The sequence below is a fragment of the Trematomus bernacchii genome, unplaced genomic scaffold, assembly GCF_902827165.1.
Source record: "Trematomus bernacchii unplaced genomic scaffold, fTreBer1.1, whole genome shotgun sequence".
Lineage (NCBI taxonomy): Eukaryota > Metazoa > Chordata > Actinopteri > Perciformes > Nototheniidae > Trematomus > Trematomus bernacchii.
In genome coordinates, this window is record NW_022987616.1 from 7,101,119 (window position 1) to 7,114,992 (window position 13,874).

The 13,874-nt window shown below is 43.0% G+C and overlaps 1 protein-coding gene across 1 annotated transcript in view; it reads left to right on the plus strand.

Moving 5' to 3' along the window:
• Positions 1–13,874, plus strand: part of stau2 (staufen double-stranded RNA binding protein 2) — a 126,354-nt gene that overhangs the window by 50,527 nt on the left and 61,953 nt on the right. Inside the window, 2 exon segments of the mRNA XM_034132437.1 lie at positions 7,088–7,300; positions 8,293–8,430. Of these exon segments, the coding sequence (XP_033988328.1) occupies positions 7,088–7,300; positions 8,293–8,430 (351 nt within the window).

Here is a 13,874-nt window from a genome sequence, read left to right on the forward strand (position 1 = left end):
ACCATTTTACCTCCGTTTTTACCTTGTGTTGTCCCACTTAAAAACTGTTGATAACTTTTGTTCTCCTTCTCGAAACATCAGTCACGCTACGTTAGCTTTCCTGTGCCATGTCAAACTAAACTGTCCGAAGGCCAGGCAGCAATTATCCTCCCTCTGCTGGCATCCCATGCCTCTCTTCCCCTCTGCAGCAGATTCACTTTCACCCTCAATCAGCCTGTTGCATGCACACAGTGTGGCCGGAGCCCAAGTGTGAATTACCCACGTCTCCGAGGGTCCATTACATTATAACTCATTAGTTTGGCCTCATCTCCCTCGCTGCCTTGTCACTTCCTCTTCTCATGTCGTCTTTGATGCACCGAGAACAAATAATACTCTCCCACTCCTTCACTTCATGCTTCCCACACACCATAGAGAGATGGTAAGAGTACACATCCTTTACTCAAGTAGAAGTACAGATACTTGTGTTTAAAAATACTCTGGTGAAAGTAGAAGTACTGACTACACTTCTTTACTCAAGTAAAAGTAAAGAGGGCTTTGAAATGTACTTAAAGGGGACCTATCATGCAAAATGCACTTTTTGATATCTTTTATACATAAAGAGGTGTCCCCGGTGTGTCAGGGAACTCACGCAGCGTCAGAAAATAAAACCCTCTCTCTTTTCCTCCGTACCCAAATCTCTAAAAACGGGAGAACAACGGAGTTGATCCAGATTTGCGTCCGATATGACGTAATATCTGAAATGTGGACCCACGGCACTATCAGAAACGTTGCTATCAGAAACAATGCCCGACTGTTTTGGACGTAATATGGTCGGTGTTTACATTAGCATCGCTAACACTCAGAGCTAACCTGTACTGGAGAGCATGTGTGTGAAGAAGCAGGAAATAAAAAGGAACTCACCTTGTGGTATAACCGGCAAGAGAGAAAGCCTTTGAGCTCCATACTGTTTCAGAGATAATCCTTGATAATCCATGATATGGCGTTTCATCACGGCAGCATTTAGTTTAGACAGTAGCTGCCGGAAAAATAGAGGGATATGAGGCATGGCTAGAATGGGTGATCTGTTTGGTATTTTGAGCAAAACACTTCATAGACATGTTTTTTATATATTCTTATATATCTGAGACCTATGCTATTGCCTAAAAATAGCATGATAGGTGCACTTTAAGTAAAAAGTAGCCATAACTACCAACTGTTTTAAAGAGTAGCTGACCTCCCTTCATATTAAAGGTCCCATATCATGGCCATTTCTACTGATCATAATTCCATCGTTGAGTGTATACTAGAATAGATTTACATTGTTCAATGTTCCAAACTCACAGTGGTTTCTCATACAGCATCTCTGTATAGCAGGGGTCTCCAACCTTTCTCCATCTGAGAGCTACTTTGAAAAAATGAAAGTGGCCAAGAGCTACTTGCATCACATCACTTACATTTATTCACATAGCCCTCATCAGTTGAATTAAGCTACTTTTGTACACGTGTGAAATTGCAATACCCAAAGCTTATCAAAAATCTTAACTTCACATCAAGGTCCAAGAAAACGACAATTTCTCACATATTATCACATAGTGAGTACATCGCCTTAATCACCACCTTACAAGCATCTTATGGCACATATATAAAATAAGTGCATTCACTCTTTTTTCACAGTTAGTGAGATGAATGGCGCTGCATGGAGTTCACCATAGAGGTGTATGCTGGATCCACTTAGGTTCACTCTAATAGAGTCATTTAAATGTTCATCAGTCAGTCTTGTTCTGTATTTAGATTTCATTCATGTCAGAAAAAGCTGCTTCACAAAGGTATGTAGAACAGAGCCAAATAAAGCAGACATGTTCAGTGCTGCTTGGTGAATGTTCTTATAGTTTTCTGGGTCTACAAGGCTCCAGAAATGTTGTGAGTTTTGCTGAGACTTAAGCTGAACATGATTTTGGAGATGTATAACCTCCATCTCCACAGGACTGACACTGAACAGTTCAGCCATCTTTTTCTTCTTCTTCGTCTTGACATTAAATTATAAACCATAATTAATCAAGTGTATAGGTCTAGCCTCCCTATATCTGTGTGTGAAATTGTTCCATCCTCAAAAACTAGCTGCAGCTTCTAGCAACGGTCTTCTGTTAAAAAAAAAGACACTGAATGTCCTGAATGTGGCATCACACACAGGACTTGAGTCTGAACACAGCAGACAACAGGAGTACAACAGCATTATAAAAACAAAAATAGTGCATGTGGGTGCACACTTATTCTCTGTCTTACTGTTACATAAACCCATGAATGTATGAGATTAAGTTAGCTTCATCATATCTCAATCAGTGATTAAGTGAATAATAACGTTTCTATCAGGTTACTATCAGCCTGTCACTCTTATTAGTAGTTATTTTTCAGGAGGGGGCGGGGCTTGGAGGAACAGAGGAGACGGTGATCGCGGAAGCTTTCCTCCTGCCTTCACAAACTTTACACACGTATTTATCAACTGAAAATAGCAAGAGGACATTCATACTCTGCAATCCAAGACTTGATTAAATCCACCAAAAACCTGACATGACGATAACGAGTGTTTTTCAAAAACACAAATCCCTCCCTGTGTGTCTCTGAGCCGCAGCGACAGGGCCTGATTCAGAGCAGGTCATTCTGCTGTTAGTTCTGGACTGGTGCTGGTGGAGAAAGCAGACTGCTCCCTGTGTGGTGTCGCTGTGCCACTGTCACGTCTGTTCCTTGATCTCTGCGTCACCGACCATTTGATATTCGTGCGACAGAAAAAATTATAAAATAAAAAAACGTTATTGTCCAGCCGCAGCCGAAAAATCAAGAAGCAACCTTACTACGCTATAATCGATAATCGAGCGGCGAGCTACTGAAAAGCTGCCCGACGTGTTGGAGACCCCTGCTGTATAGTATGTGTATTCACTCTCTGTCCTACACGGCTTGTTGGAGCTCCTGACCTCCCTATGAGCCCACTGTGCTCTGATTGGTCAGCTCGCCCACTCTGTTCTGATGAGTCCACCAACGTTACAGCGGAACATCAGTGATTATGTGTTACAATGGCAGCCAACCAGAAAATGACACCAGTAATGACAAACAGATGAGAATGCTGCGTGGGGTCTGGGTGCCGTGTTGGCGGGACGTTGCAGGGCTCGCTGCTCCGCCCTTTGAGGCTCGAGGAGCGGACAGTGTGAGCTGGCTTACTGGTGTCGTTTCCTGGTTGCTGCGTGGGGTCTGCGAGACACCGCGAAACTCACCTGAACTCAGCCTGAGTTTCTCGCTGTCTCAGACTGAGTTCAGGCTGAGAAATCTCTCATGTGAGCCTCTTTCTCAGCGGCCATGTTTTCACATCATCTCCTGAAATTACCCATGAGTCACCTCTTCTAGTGTCTGCTTTCCCATCCCTCCGCCACCCTGAGAGGCCGTTTGGCTCATTTAATCCCCCCGTCAGGCAATATCAAACAGATGTCAGCATCAAAGAGGAACCAATCTATAAATCACAGCTTGTGTGTTGGATCGGAGGCTCGCTTTCCAACCGGGACACAAGAGAAGAGCGCCAAAAACCCTCCTGTCTTACAAGGAGAAGTTCCCTCAGGGCTTGTCCGTCCACAAAAAAGCCTTTCTTCCCTCTCTCGATCCCCTCCATTGTCCTCCTCTGCTCCCATGCCTCCTCTTCAGAGTACCTGAGGTCTGCCGGGGTATTAATGTCGGCATGAAAAGGCAACAGAAGAGATGAAGCGACAAGAAAAAACAGTGTTTCCTGTGCACAACCTGATCCTGGTGATGAGGCGGGAGACGGGTGTGTTTGTGTGTTTGTTTGCATGCGTGTGTGTGTGTGTGTGGAAGTGCTGAAATCCCATCGGTGTGGCGCAGATCCCGTGTCATCTGCCAGGAGACTGACTGCCGCTCGTCTGCCGCCATCCCGGGCCAAGAGTGTGTGTGTGTGTGTGGGCAGATACACACTCTGTCTCTTGGTCTTTGTTGGATGTGTGTGTGAAGGCCACATCTGATTCTCTTTACTTCCTGTTGCTATTTCATCTTTTAGAAGTGAGACTCATCAGTGCAACCCTCGTCGGTCCCAGAGTGCCTTGGATAAGCAAGACAACTTAAAACTCTAAATTGCCAAATCAATGTTTTAAATTGGGTTATTTCTAAGTGGGGAAGGGTTCATTTCTGGAGTCTTCGCTCTTTGCCATACTCACAATCACAGACATGCAACAGAGGCTCCTAAAAGCAAAAACAATCGTCATATTTGAACAACAAATGTAATATATATATAACAGTTTCTTGATTGCAGCAGTTCACTTTAACTTTTAAGAGGAAGCTACGTAAAATCTTGATGGGAAATCTGTTCAAATATTTTAACTTTGGACAGAAATACCTTTCTTTACTGTCACTGGTCTTCTCTACTGGCCTTACCTAATCTCACCCTCCTGTTCTCTCACATTTAAACGATATGCCGTTTGCAGTGTGCTTTAATCCATATTGATAAAGCATTAGAGGAGCCTGTCACGGACAGAGAGAAATATTGAATGAGTGAATAAGTAGAAAAATAAATTAGTTCCTTGTTATAAAGCTGATTCCTTAAAGGGGACCTATCATGCAAAAGCACTTTTTGATGTCTTTTATACATACGTGTGTCCCCAGTGTGTCAGGGAACTCACAAAGTTTCAGAAAACTGGAATAGAGGGATATGAGGGATGTCTAAAATGCATGATCTGTTTGGTATTTTGAGCAAAACACATCATAGACATTTTTTTATATATCTGAGACCCATAATATATGCCTAAAATTAGCATGATAGGAGACCTTCAAATGAAGCACAGCTGATTCTGCTTCCTGTCCTTCTCATCAGTCATGCTGTTTCATCACCAACAACAATTACATTTACATTCTGTTAATAGCTCAAAGTAGTAATAGCTGACAGCTGATCAGTGACGAGCGGTGTCGACAATAGATCAGAAACGGGATGTAACCAGCTGTAGTGGATGTTGAAACGTGCCAGAAGCTGCCGTGTTACTTTTCCTTTTTCTGGTGATGAGCAAGATCAGAGCAGAGGTGTCTGTTAGTGTAGTTTTCAACACACCTCTTTACTGTCAGGTTCAACTCTGTGAAGCTGACAGGAGAACAGGTAGACTGACAGACTGAGCAGGTACAGTTAGGATCAGGACCCAAAATATAACCTCCTTTTTGACCTGTATTTATTAAAGTTAATTTCACAGGAAGTCAATTACTTCATCTTCTCCATGATGAACCTCACCTGTTTTTATCTATGTTATGATCATAGTTTCTCAACCTGTCCTCATGAATTGGACTCTCTCTGCTTTAGTTTAGGGGGATGAATTGGACTGGAAGTTGTTTCAAAATAATCCATTTGCTGTTGTCTATGAAAGAACCAGGCAAAAGGAAAACCATCCCAGTCTTTCGAAGTCCAAGGTGATGTCTTTAAAGTGTCCAACATTCAAACAAATTCACTTTAATATGAAATAAATCAAAGAAAAGCAGCAACTGTCCCTATTTGTGAAGCTGAAAACTGCATTTTCTGACATTTCAGTTGTAAAATGACTGACAATTAATCGTTTTTTTCAACTATCGTCATTACATTTCCTGTTCATCGCGTCACGGACCTTTCCTTGCAGCTGTAGTTCGGTTTCCATGCACCAGACTCTCATTGTTAATTCAAACAAAAGGAGATGTTGTGTGGTTGTGTTTGTGTAGTAGATGAGTGCACACACACACACTCCTTTGTCCTCCTGAAGCTCTGCTATTAGTGTGTGTTGATGTGTGGAGTATCTGAGGAATGCTCCACGTTCTGCTTATCAGTTTAATCTGGTTTTATCGGTCGGTGGTTTCAAATGAACTGTTGCTAGATTGCACCTGATTGCTTCAATTTGTGCTGTCTGCACCACAAATTGAGCTCGAATAAAGGAGAGCAGGAGAGAGAGAGAGAGGGGGGGAGTTAGAGGGGGAGAAAGTCTGAAGACACACTCAGCTACGAGAGGGAGAAAGTCTGCGAGCTGTGAGTCGGAGAAAGCGTGCAAACATTAGCAGAACATGTTCAGTTTGACTCGCTAAGTGTGTGAAATGTAATTCTTCCCGCAGTGTGTTTTTCTCTAAATAAGGTTGGGAGAACCCCACCTGCTACACACACACACACACACACACACACACACACACACACACACACACACACACACACACACACCCTCTCGGACTTCACAGGAAGTAGATGTGATTGCAGAAGCATGACCTAACGCCAGCCGGTGTTTGTTTTAGGTCTCCCAGGTGACCGGAGGCTGGAGGAAGGAAACTGAGCCCTCATCACTAGAGACTGACATCTAGGAGTGTGTTCCTCTTCATGTGTGTGTTTCTTCCTCAGTGTGTGTGTGTGTGTGTGTGTGTGCATATGGGTGGGTAGCACTGTGACCATCGAGAACAGATGTTTCGGACCACCTGGTGTAGCTGCTTGCAGAGCGCGCTGCACACACTCCCTCACACATATCATGACTAAAACATCCAGTTGTTTCTGTCTTTTGTTCTTCGTCCTAAATCTGTTAAACAGAAAAAACATCCCAGTGGAGAGGGGTGCAGGAATGAGTCCTAAAACAAGGGAATTGAGTCAGCATTTGAGCACTTCCTGTTCCCTGGTCTGGAGTTCAGTGTGTTTTTGGTTGTTACCCTGACATAAGGAATAGAAACGACATCACTGCACCACTCTAAAGGACAAACCGATGTAGAACTCTCTGCAACTTTATCTAAACTAAAACTATTATTTAGAAACCAAATCCTGAAAGTGATGAGCCCGACCTGTGAAGTGATGCTTGCTATGTATTGTCGTTGTAAAAGAAAAGTGATTTGTTTAAAACAATGAATCAAATATCACGGATGACGATGACTTCAACTTTGATTTTCATGAACAATGTACGTTAGAGGCACCAGAACAGTGTTAAGCTTCTTCTTGCCCCTTTTGAACATGACAGAAACTATTTTTATACCTTGAACGTTTATTTTGCTTCTTTGTTATAATTATTATTATTCTTAGTGTTTGTTTTATTTCTAACAATTTCAATAAATTGACAAATCATTTCTCCGTCCCCAGGTGTTGAAGGAGAGCGGCCCCCCGCACATGAAGAGCTTTCTGACCCGTGTCAGCGTTGGGGAGTTTTCCGCGGAAGGAGAGGGAAACAGCAAGAAGCTCTCAAAGAAACGTGCCGCTCTTTCCATCCTGCAGGACCTGAAGAAGCTGCCCTTCATCCCCATCGTGGAGAAACCCAAGACGCACTACAAGAAACGCACCAAGACCATCCTCAAGGTACTGCAGGGAACTCCACATCTATCTATTTACTGATGCTCTCAGGATATTAGGGTTATTTTTTGCAAAGGTAGGGTCACTTGGAAATGTTGCTATTGCCCCGTCAAAATTCATTGTGAATGTTTTAATCACAGCAAAATCAGAAAACCGTGGATACCTGCGTTCCATATACCGTTATGTTTGAGTTAGCTTTGGTGTGTACATACTGTTTAATAAAATAGGTAAAATCGTCCACTCGCACACACAAAAACGTACCGTATTTTTGCCTCTTAGCACTTTAATAATGTATAAAATATGATATTGTGAGATTTCTTCCCCCCACTAATTTCCTGTGTTATTCTACATGTCTCTGTATCTCTGCATCTATCCGTTGCAGATGAGTATGACCTCACTTCTGTTCCCTCACATACAGAATATACACATACTGTAGATCACACCACGGTGATAACACAATAAGTCAGGGGTGTCCAAACTACATTTGGCCCGCGGGACATTTTGAATCGGCCCACAGCAAATTCTAAAAGTATAATGGAATATGGCCCACTAAAGAAACTTGTGCTTGTCTTATATTGTACTTCTTAACTATATATGTACAAATATATTACACAGTATTCATGTGTTAATAAGACCGCTTTTCAAATAAATTCAGTCAATTGAAGTTGGAAACATTTTCTAACAAATCTTAGTTGATAAGAAAAAAAGCCCAATGACTTATTTACATAACAAGCTTGAAATACAATCCTATTACTCCTTATTATAATCAATCTGAGGCTTCTGTTTTAAGGGATGAGCTGCCAATACTCACAAGCATCATTGACCTACATTTGATTTGATTTATAACTGAACTTACGAGGCGATATACCTCTAGTGAGTGGCCCAGCCCTTCGTATATTGTTCTGTACGTGGCCCTCGGTGAAAAGAGTTTGGACACCCCTGCACTAAGTGAAGTGGCGGATGTGGATTGATCACCCTGCGTCTCCTCTTCCCCACAGACGGGTCCAGATTACGGGCAGGGCATGAACCCCATCAGCCGCCTGGCTCAGATCCAGCAGGCCAAGAAGGAGAAGGAGCCGGAGTATCTGCTGCTGTCCGAGAGAGGGATGCCGCGCCGCCGGGAGTTCATCATGCAGGTGAACGAGGCCTCCATACCCTCTTCAAAGTCCCTTTACTGTCACATAGGTCACAGTAAAGGTGTCTCTTAAAGGTCACCTATTATGCAAAATCCACTTTTTCATGTCTTTTAAACATAAACATGTGTCCCCTCTAAGTAAAGAGATTCTGAAAGTTTCAGGAAAAAAGATTCTCTCACTTTTTGTCCTGATCCATTTATATCCGGCAGTGGCTCAGTCAGGGTCGCCGGTTCAAGTCCCCCACCAAACCTAAATATGGAGTGTGGACTGCTACTTGTAGAGGTCCCAGTTCACCTCCTGCCCTGCCATGGTGCCCTTGAGCAAGGCACCGGACACCCCCCCCCACTCCCATTGCTCCCCGGGCGCTGTACAATAGCTGCCCACTGCTCTTACTACTAGACTCCTGGTACTAGGATGGGTTAAAAGCAGAGAACACAGCACTTTTGAAACAGGGCTGAAACAGAGGGGATTATGGGATGCTGCAATGATCTGTTTGGTGATTCGAGCAAAACACTTCAGAGACATGTTTGTATATATCTGAGACGTATAATATATTGATGAAAAACAGTATAAGAGGGGACCTTTAATATATGTGTTGTGCCATCAACACACTAGACAAAGCATGCTGTTCTGTCACATGTGCACGACACGGCCTGCTAAAACGGTGTAATTACAGATATATGGTCCATCAGCTAGACAATGCCTACACGTTGTTATACACGGGAAACAGACACGACTTTTATTCCACGTGTCACAAGCATGTCATTATTCGTCTTCTTGTTCTTATTTTTCGTCATCTTCGTCTTCTATTCGACTCAAACTGAAGAAGATGCGCTCTCTAAACGTAACAGTTTCACAAATAATGAATTAAAGTCCAATCTAGACGTATGATATTGCACTTGGGTTCAAATGTCAATAAAAAACCTTCTTATCCATTATTATTACTGTACTTTGAATGCACTAATATTCAAAGCTAAATCAAAGAATAAGAATGATATCTTTTTTTTCGTACAAACCTCGTAATAGATAAATAAAGAAATGGGTTTGTGATGACGTATATGTCAGAGAAAGTGGATGGTCATGTGACTGTGATCAAGAGGGGAAACTAAGTCCAGGAGAAGACCCTCATCTCAGGCCTCAGCATTATATAACCTCTTTACACTTCGAACTACATTTAGTTTTCTCTCAAAGGAATCGGACCTGTTATTCTATTTCTGTCCCATGTGCAGTGAAACGCTGCAGGACGAGTCTCCGGGCAGTTTAGGCTTTAAATGAAACTCATGCATGGACCCTTCACCCCACTCACATTTCTGAGAAAAACATTTTCATTTCTTCTGATCTTTTAAGTCCCAACAATGTGACCTTTCTGCTCTCTCCTTCCTTCTTAGTGTACTTGAGTGTCCAAAACAACACCAGTATGTTTCCAATATGTAATCCAGCGTATGCAAGCTCTTCTGCTCATAATATATTATTCATAATTTAATTGGAAACTCTCTTCTTTGCACACTATTAGACCCCCCTCTACTCTCCACCTTTCTTGCTCCTCTCTCCCTCTCATTGTCTCATCATCCTCCCTGTTGAAAACCTCTCTTATGGCGCGTTTCCACTACACGGCCTCGCTCGGCCCCGCTCGGTATGGCTAAGCCTCGTTAGGACTGGCTCACTTTATGGCGCATTTCCATTACAGTTTAGGAACTGGGGTAGTATCTATAGTAACGCAGTGTAGGCGGAGCCGTGACGTCATCTTCAATGAGAACCCCAGAAAAACAACACAGCCGTTAGCTGTTAGCACTCAGAGCTCACAGCTCCTCATATATGTTCAGAAACTAGACAAAAGTTAAACAAGTACAAACCACAGACTGTCTGTGTCATGGTGAATACAGTCGCTGCTTTATTTATGTCTGTATAGGCCGTTGTTGTGAGTGTGGACTGTCGGAGCATATACTGCGTTAGCTTAGCCGATCTCCATTCAGAAAACACGCATTTTAAAAGGTGTTTCGCCTGCCGTCTGTCTGCAGACTTGTCAAAGCATTAATTCATGGTTTTTACTAACCGGTATCAGTATGTTGTTACTTCGGCATCATTTTAAAACGTGCATTACAATTAAATCACGGTCAAATATGTCCATCTTGTTGTAGTTGTAGCCCCCTTGCCAGCGATGCTCTCTCTAGTTTAGCATACTCAGCCTGACTCAGCCTCGTTGTCTCTGGCCCTGGACCCACGATTTTATGAGGCCAGAAAAACTGTGAATTAGGACCCGCCGGCCGGTACTAGGCCAAGTGGAAACGCAACCAAAGACGGGCCGCTGACGTCACAGCCCTCTTAAACCGTGCTCCGCGCTGTAGTGGAAACGCGCCATAAGATAATCATTTTCTTTCCAGCATGAAAATATCTCTGATATCTACTCAGCTAAATGTAATATCTTCTAAGCTTTGTTTTCCTCGATGGAGCAATGTGACATTTCTGCTTCCCAGTACATGCCTTCTCTTTCCTTCTTGATGTATTTTAGTGTCCAAACAACACAGATTTGAGGAAGTTGTTGCCAGTATGTAATCCACCAGATGACATATTATTTTCCAATTCTTCTACCCTCGTCTTTGCACTTTTAGACCTCCCTTGACTTCCCTTCTTTCCACCTTTTCTTTCTCCTCTCTCCCCCTCATTGTCTCATCATCCTCCCTGTTGAAAACCTCTCTCATTAAATCATAGCATGCATAGAAAACCTCAGATATCTCCCTCGTAAGTTTTATACTATTACATTTAAATATCAGCCTGTCGTTGGTAATAAAGGAAACACACAGGTTGCCTCCTCTGTGCTGCAGACAGATATTTGAGACACTCTGTGTGGTTTGGAGTCTGTATTCATTAACAGAATACATTCCCAGGTCCTGCTGCAGCAACGACCTTTAACCTCTAACTAAGTTATGGATGATTTGCTGTTTATCATTAATCCGGTAAACAGAGCATGGAGGAAGAATCTCATCAGATACCACAGTGATCTTATTCAGAGCTGCTTTAATAAAATAACATCATTCCTGGGGAAACAAACGGAAAACAGCACGTGTTTCTGCAAGATATAAACACTGTCACTTTTCAAATTGATAGTCATCATGGCTTATATATTTTTGTTTGATTCACACAGCATGCACTGGACTATATTTACTATCAGCATGACTGGAAATCAACTTAAAAAGAGGCACATTTTTACCTAAAAGACATTCATTCCCTGCAAGAACAACAGAAAAGTGATGGTAAAAACACCTCAGAAGCCTGCCTTTAAGCAACAGACACAGTTAGACTAAATGTCATAGAGAGAAAAACAAGAGAGACTGTGATTGGTTGTTCAGGAACATACAATAAATATCACTCGTCAAACAGTCGGAGCCAACGAGTCTCTGAAGGAAAACAAGCAACGCTTTCACAGCAAGTGTCCGAGTTATGATTGAGATCGTACGTCAGTTTCTCCAGAGGGGGAAGCAGTGGATAAAAGATGCCTGAAATGAAAGAAATATTGACAGATTTAGTGTTCGTATAATAGAAGTGTGGTATAACAAGTAAAACGAAGGAGTTACGGAGCGTCCACACAGCAGCGTTAAAAAAATCTTGGAGGTGGGCGTATCTGAAGCTTGGGGATTTTTTGCGACCAACAACCAATCACATGAATCTCCCGCCCCCGACATACGAAGCAAAAAAGCCCGAAGTAAACTGGATATAAACTCCCCAAACAGGCGAAAACCTACCACTGTCTCTGCCACCTCCCTCCATGCCTGGCTCCTCCGGTTTATATCCCGGTAGGTAAATAGGGACTGGTCATAAAGCACCGGGTGATTCCCTGCCGCTAATTTCTCCTCCATGTTTTGGAATATGAGGAAATGACCTGCGGTATGTCTCTCCCAGCATACACGCGGTTTGATTGGCTAGCGCTTAAACTGTCAGATTTGCATTAACGGGATTTGATTGGCTGACGCTTCCACCTCAGCCTCAAAAGTTGAACATTGCTCAACTTTGAATCCTGAAAATCCTGAAAATCTCCGCTCTGCTGCCCACAATGCAGTTCGGCGAAAAGTGAGGCAAAGTGACGTCACCCCATTCAAAGTGAATGGGCAGAAGCGTTAGAACGCTGCTGTGTGGACGCTCCGTTACAGGTGTTTCCTTGTCACAGAAAGGACTTCTTTCCACTTCTAGATGCATCACACGACCAACACAAGTGGATCAATAGCCGCTAGTACTTTGCCACACTTAGTGCCCAGCACTTAGTTCCCAGCACTTAGTTCCCAGCACTTAGTTCCCCCATGGAACTAAGTGCTGATCGCGTTCACACCGGAATAAGTCCCTGAGGGAAGATTACGCAAATGAAGCCGCTGACGTCACTTCGTCTTCTTCTGCTTTGGGTTTACTGGCAGGCCGCAAACAACTTCACGGTGTATACTGCCACCCGGAGTCCCCGGCCGGAAGTCCCCGGAGTTGGGGACTGGCTTCAGTAGAAGCTGCTGGGACTCCCAGCAGCTTCTACTGAAGCCTTCCGAGTAAATCGCCAGAACGCCGACACCTCCTCATCTCCACCGCTCCCATGTTTTATTTTGTGTTGCCATAAGTTAGTCTCTCTCTGTTGGTGCGCGGGGCTAATGCTAATAATGCTAATGCCAGCAAATAAAATGGCGGCTTCACAAAACTTTTCCGAGTTTTACGGGGCGTGGTTTGCAATTCGCCCAGCCAATCAGAAATTGGTACTTTTTTCCCCCCAGGATAGTCCCACCTCTCTAGCAGGGACTAAAAATGGGGTAAAAGTTCTCATGAACTAAGTTCTCTTTTTTGTGTGAACGCAAAATCCCAGGAACTATCGGAACTAAAAGGGAAAAGTACTCCGGTGTGAAAGTGCCTAATTCTCCTTTATGTTTATTAAAGAGTTTTGAGATGTTAGGGAGCCTTTACTGCAACTAGCTGTTAAAAGTGTGGAAATTGAAGTATGTTTTGGATAAATTCCATTTCAAATAATGCATTTTCCCCCAAAAGCAGAGCATAAATCGCAGAGTATTCCCTGGAGAGATTTGGCCAACACTGCAGCATTTTCCTCGTCTGATCTTCTTAGTTTTTAATAAAACAACTCTCTCTGTTTCACCTCCTTGGTTTTTAACAGATTTGCAAAAGCTACGTTATTACCCCAAAGTATATTTTTCACGATGGAGACGATATTAGAACCATACGATAAGAGAAACTGCCCTTTTAACGTAATTGCATGCATGCTTTAATGATCTGTTCCCAGGCATGAATCGGGGTATTTTGTACATGCTGATGTTTTGAATTTATCAGGATCATTGCAGTCTGCAGAGAAAGCGAAAAAAGGACAAATTGAGTCTTTTGCAAGTTGGCTTCCCGCCTGAGAGTGTCTCAAGCCGCAGTTTGGAGTCCATTTTAATGTATGCGCAACTTTTAAACTGCACTTG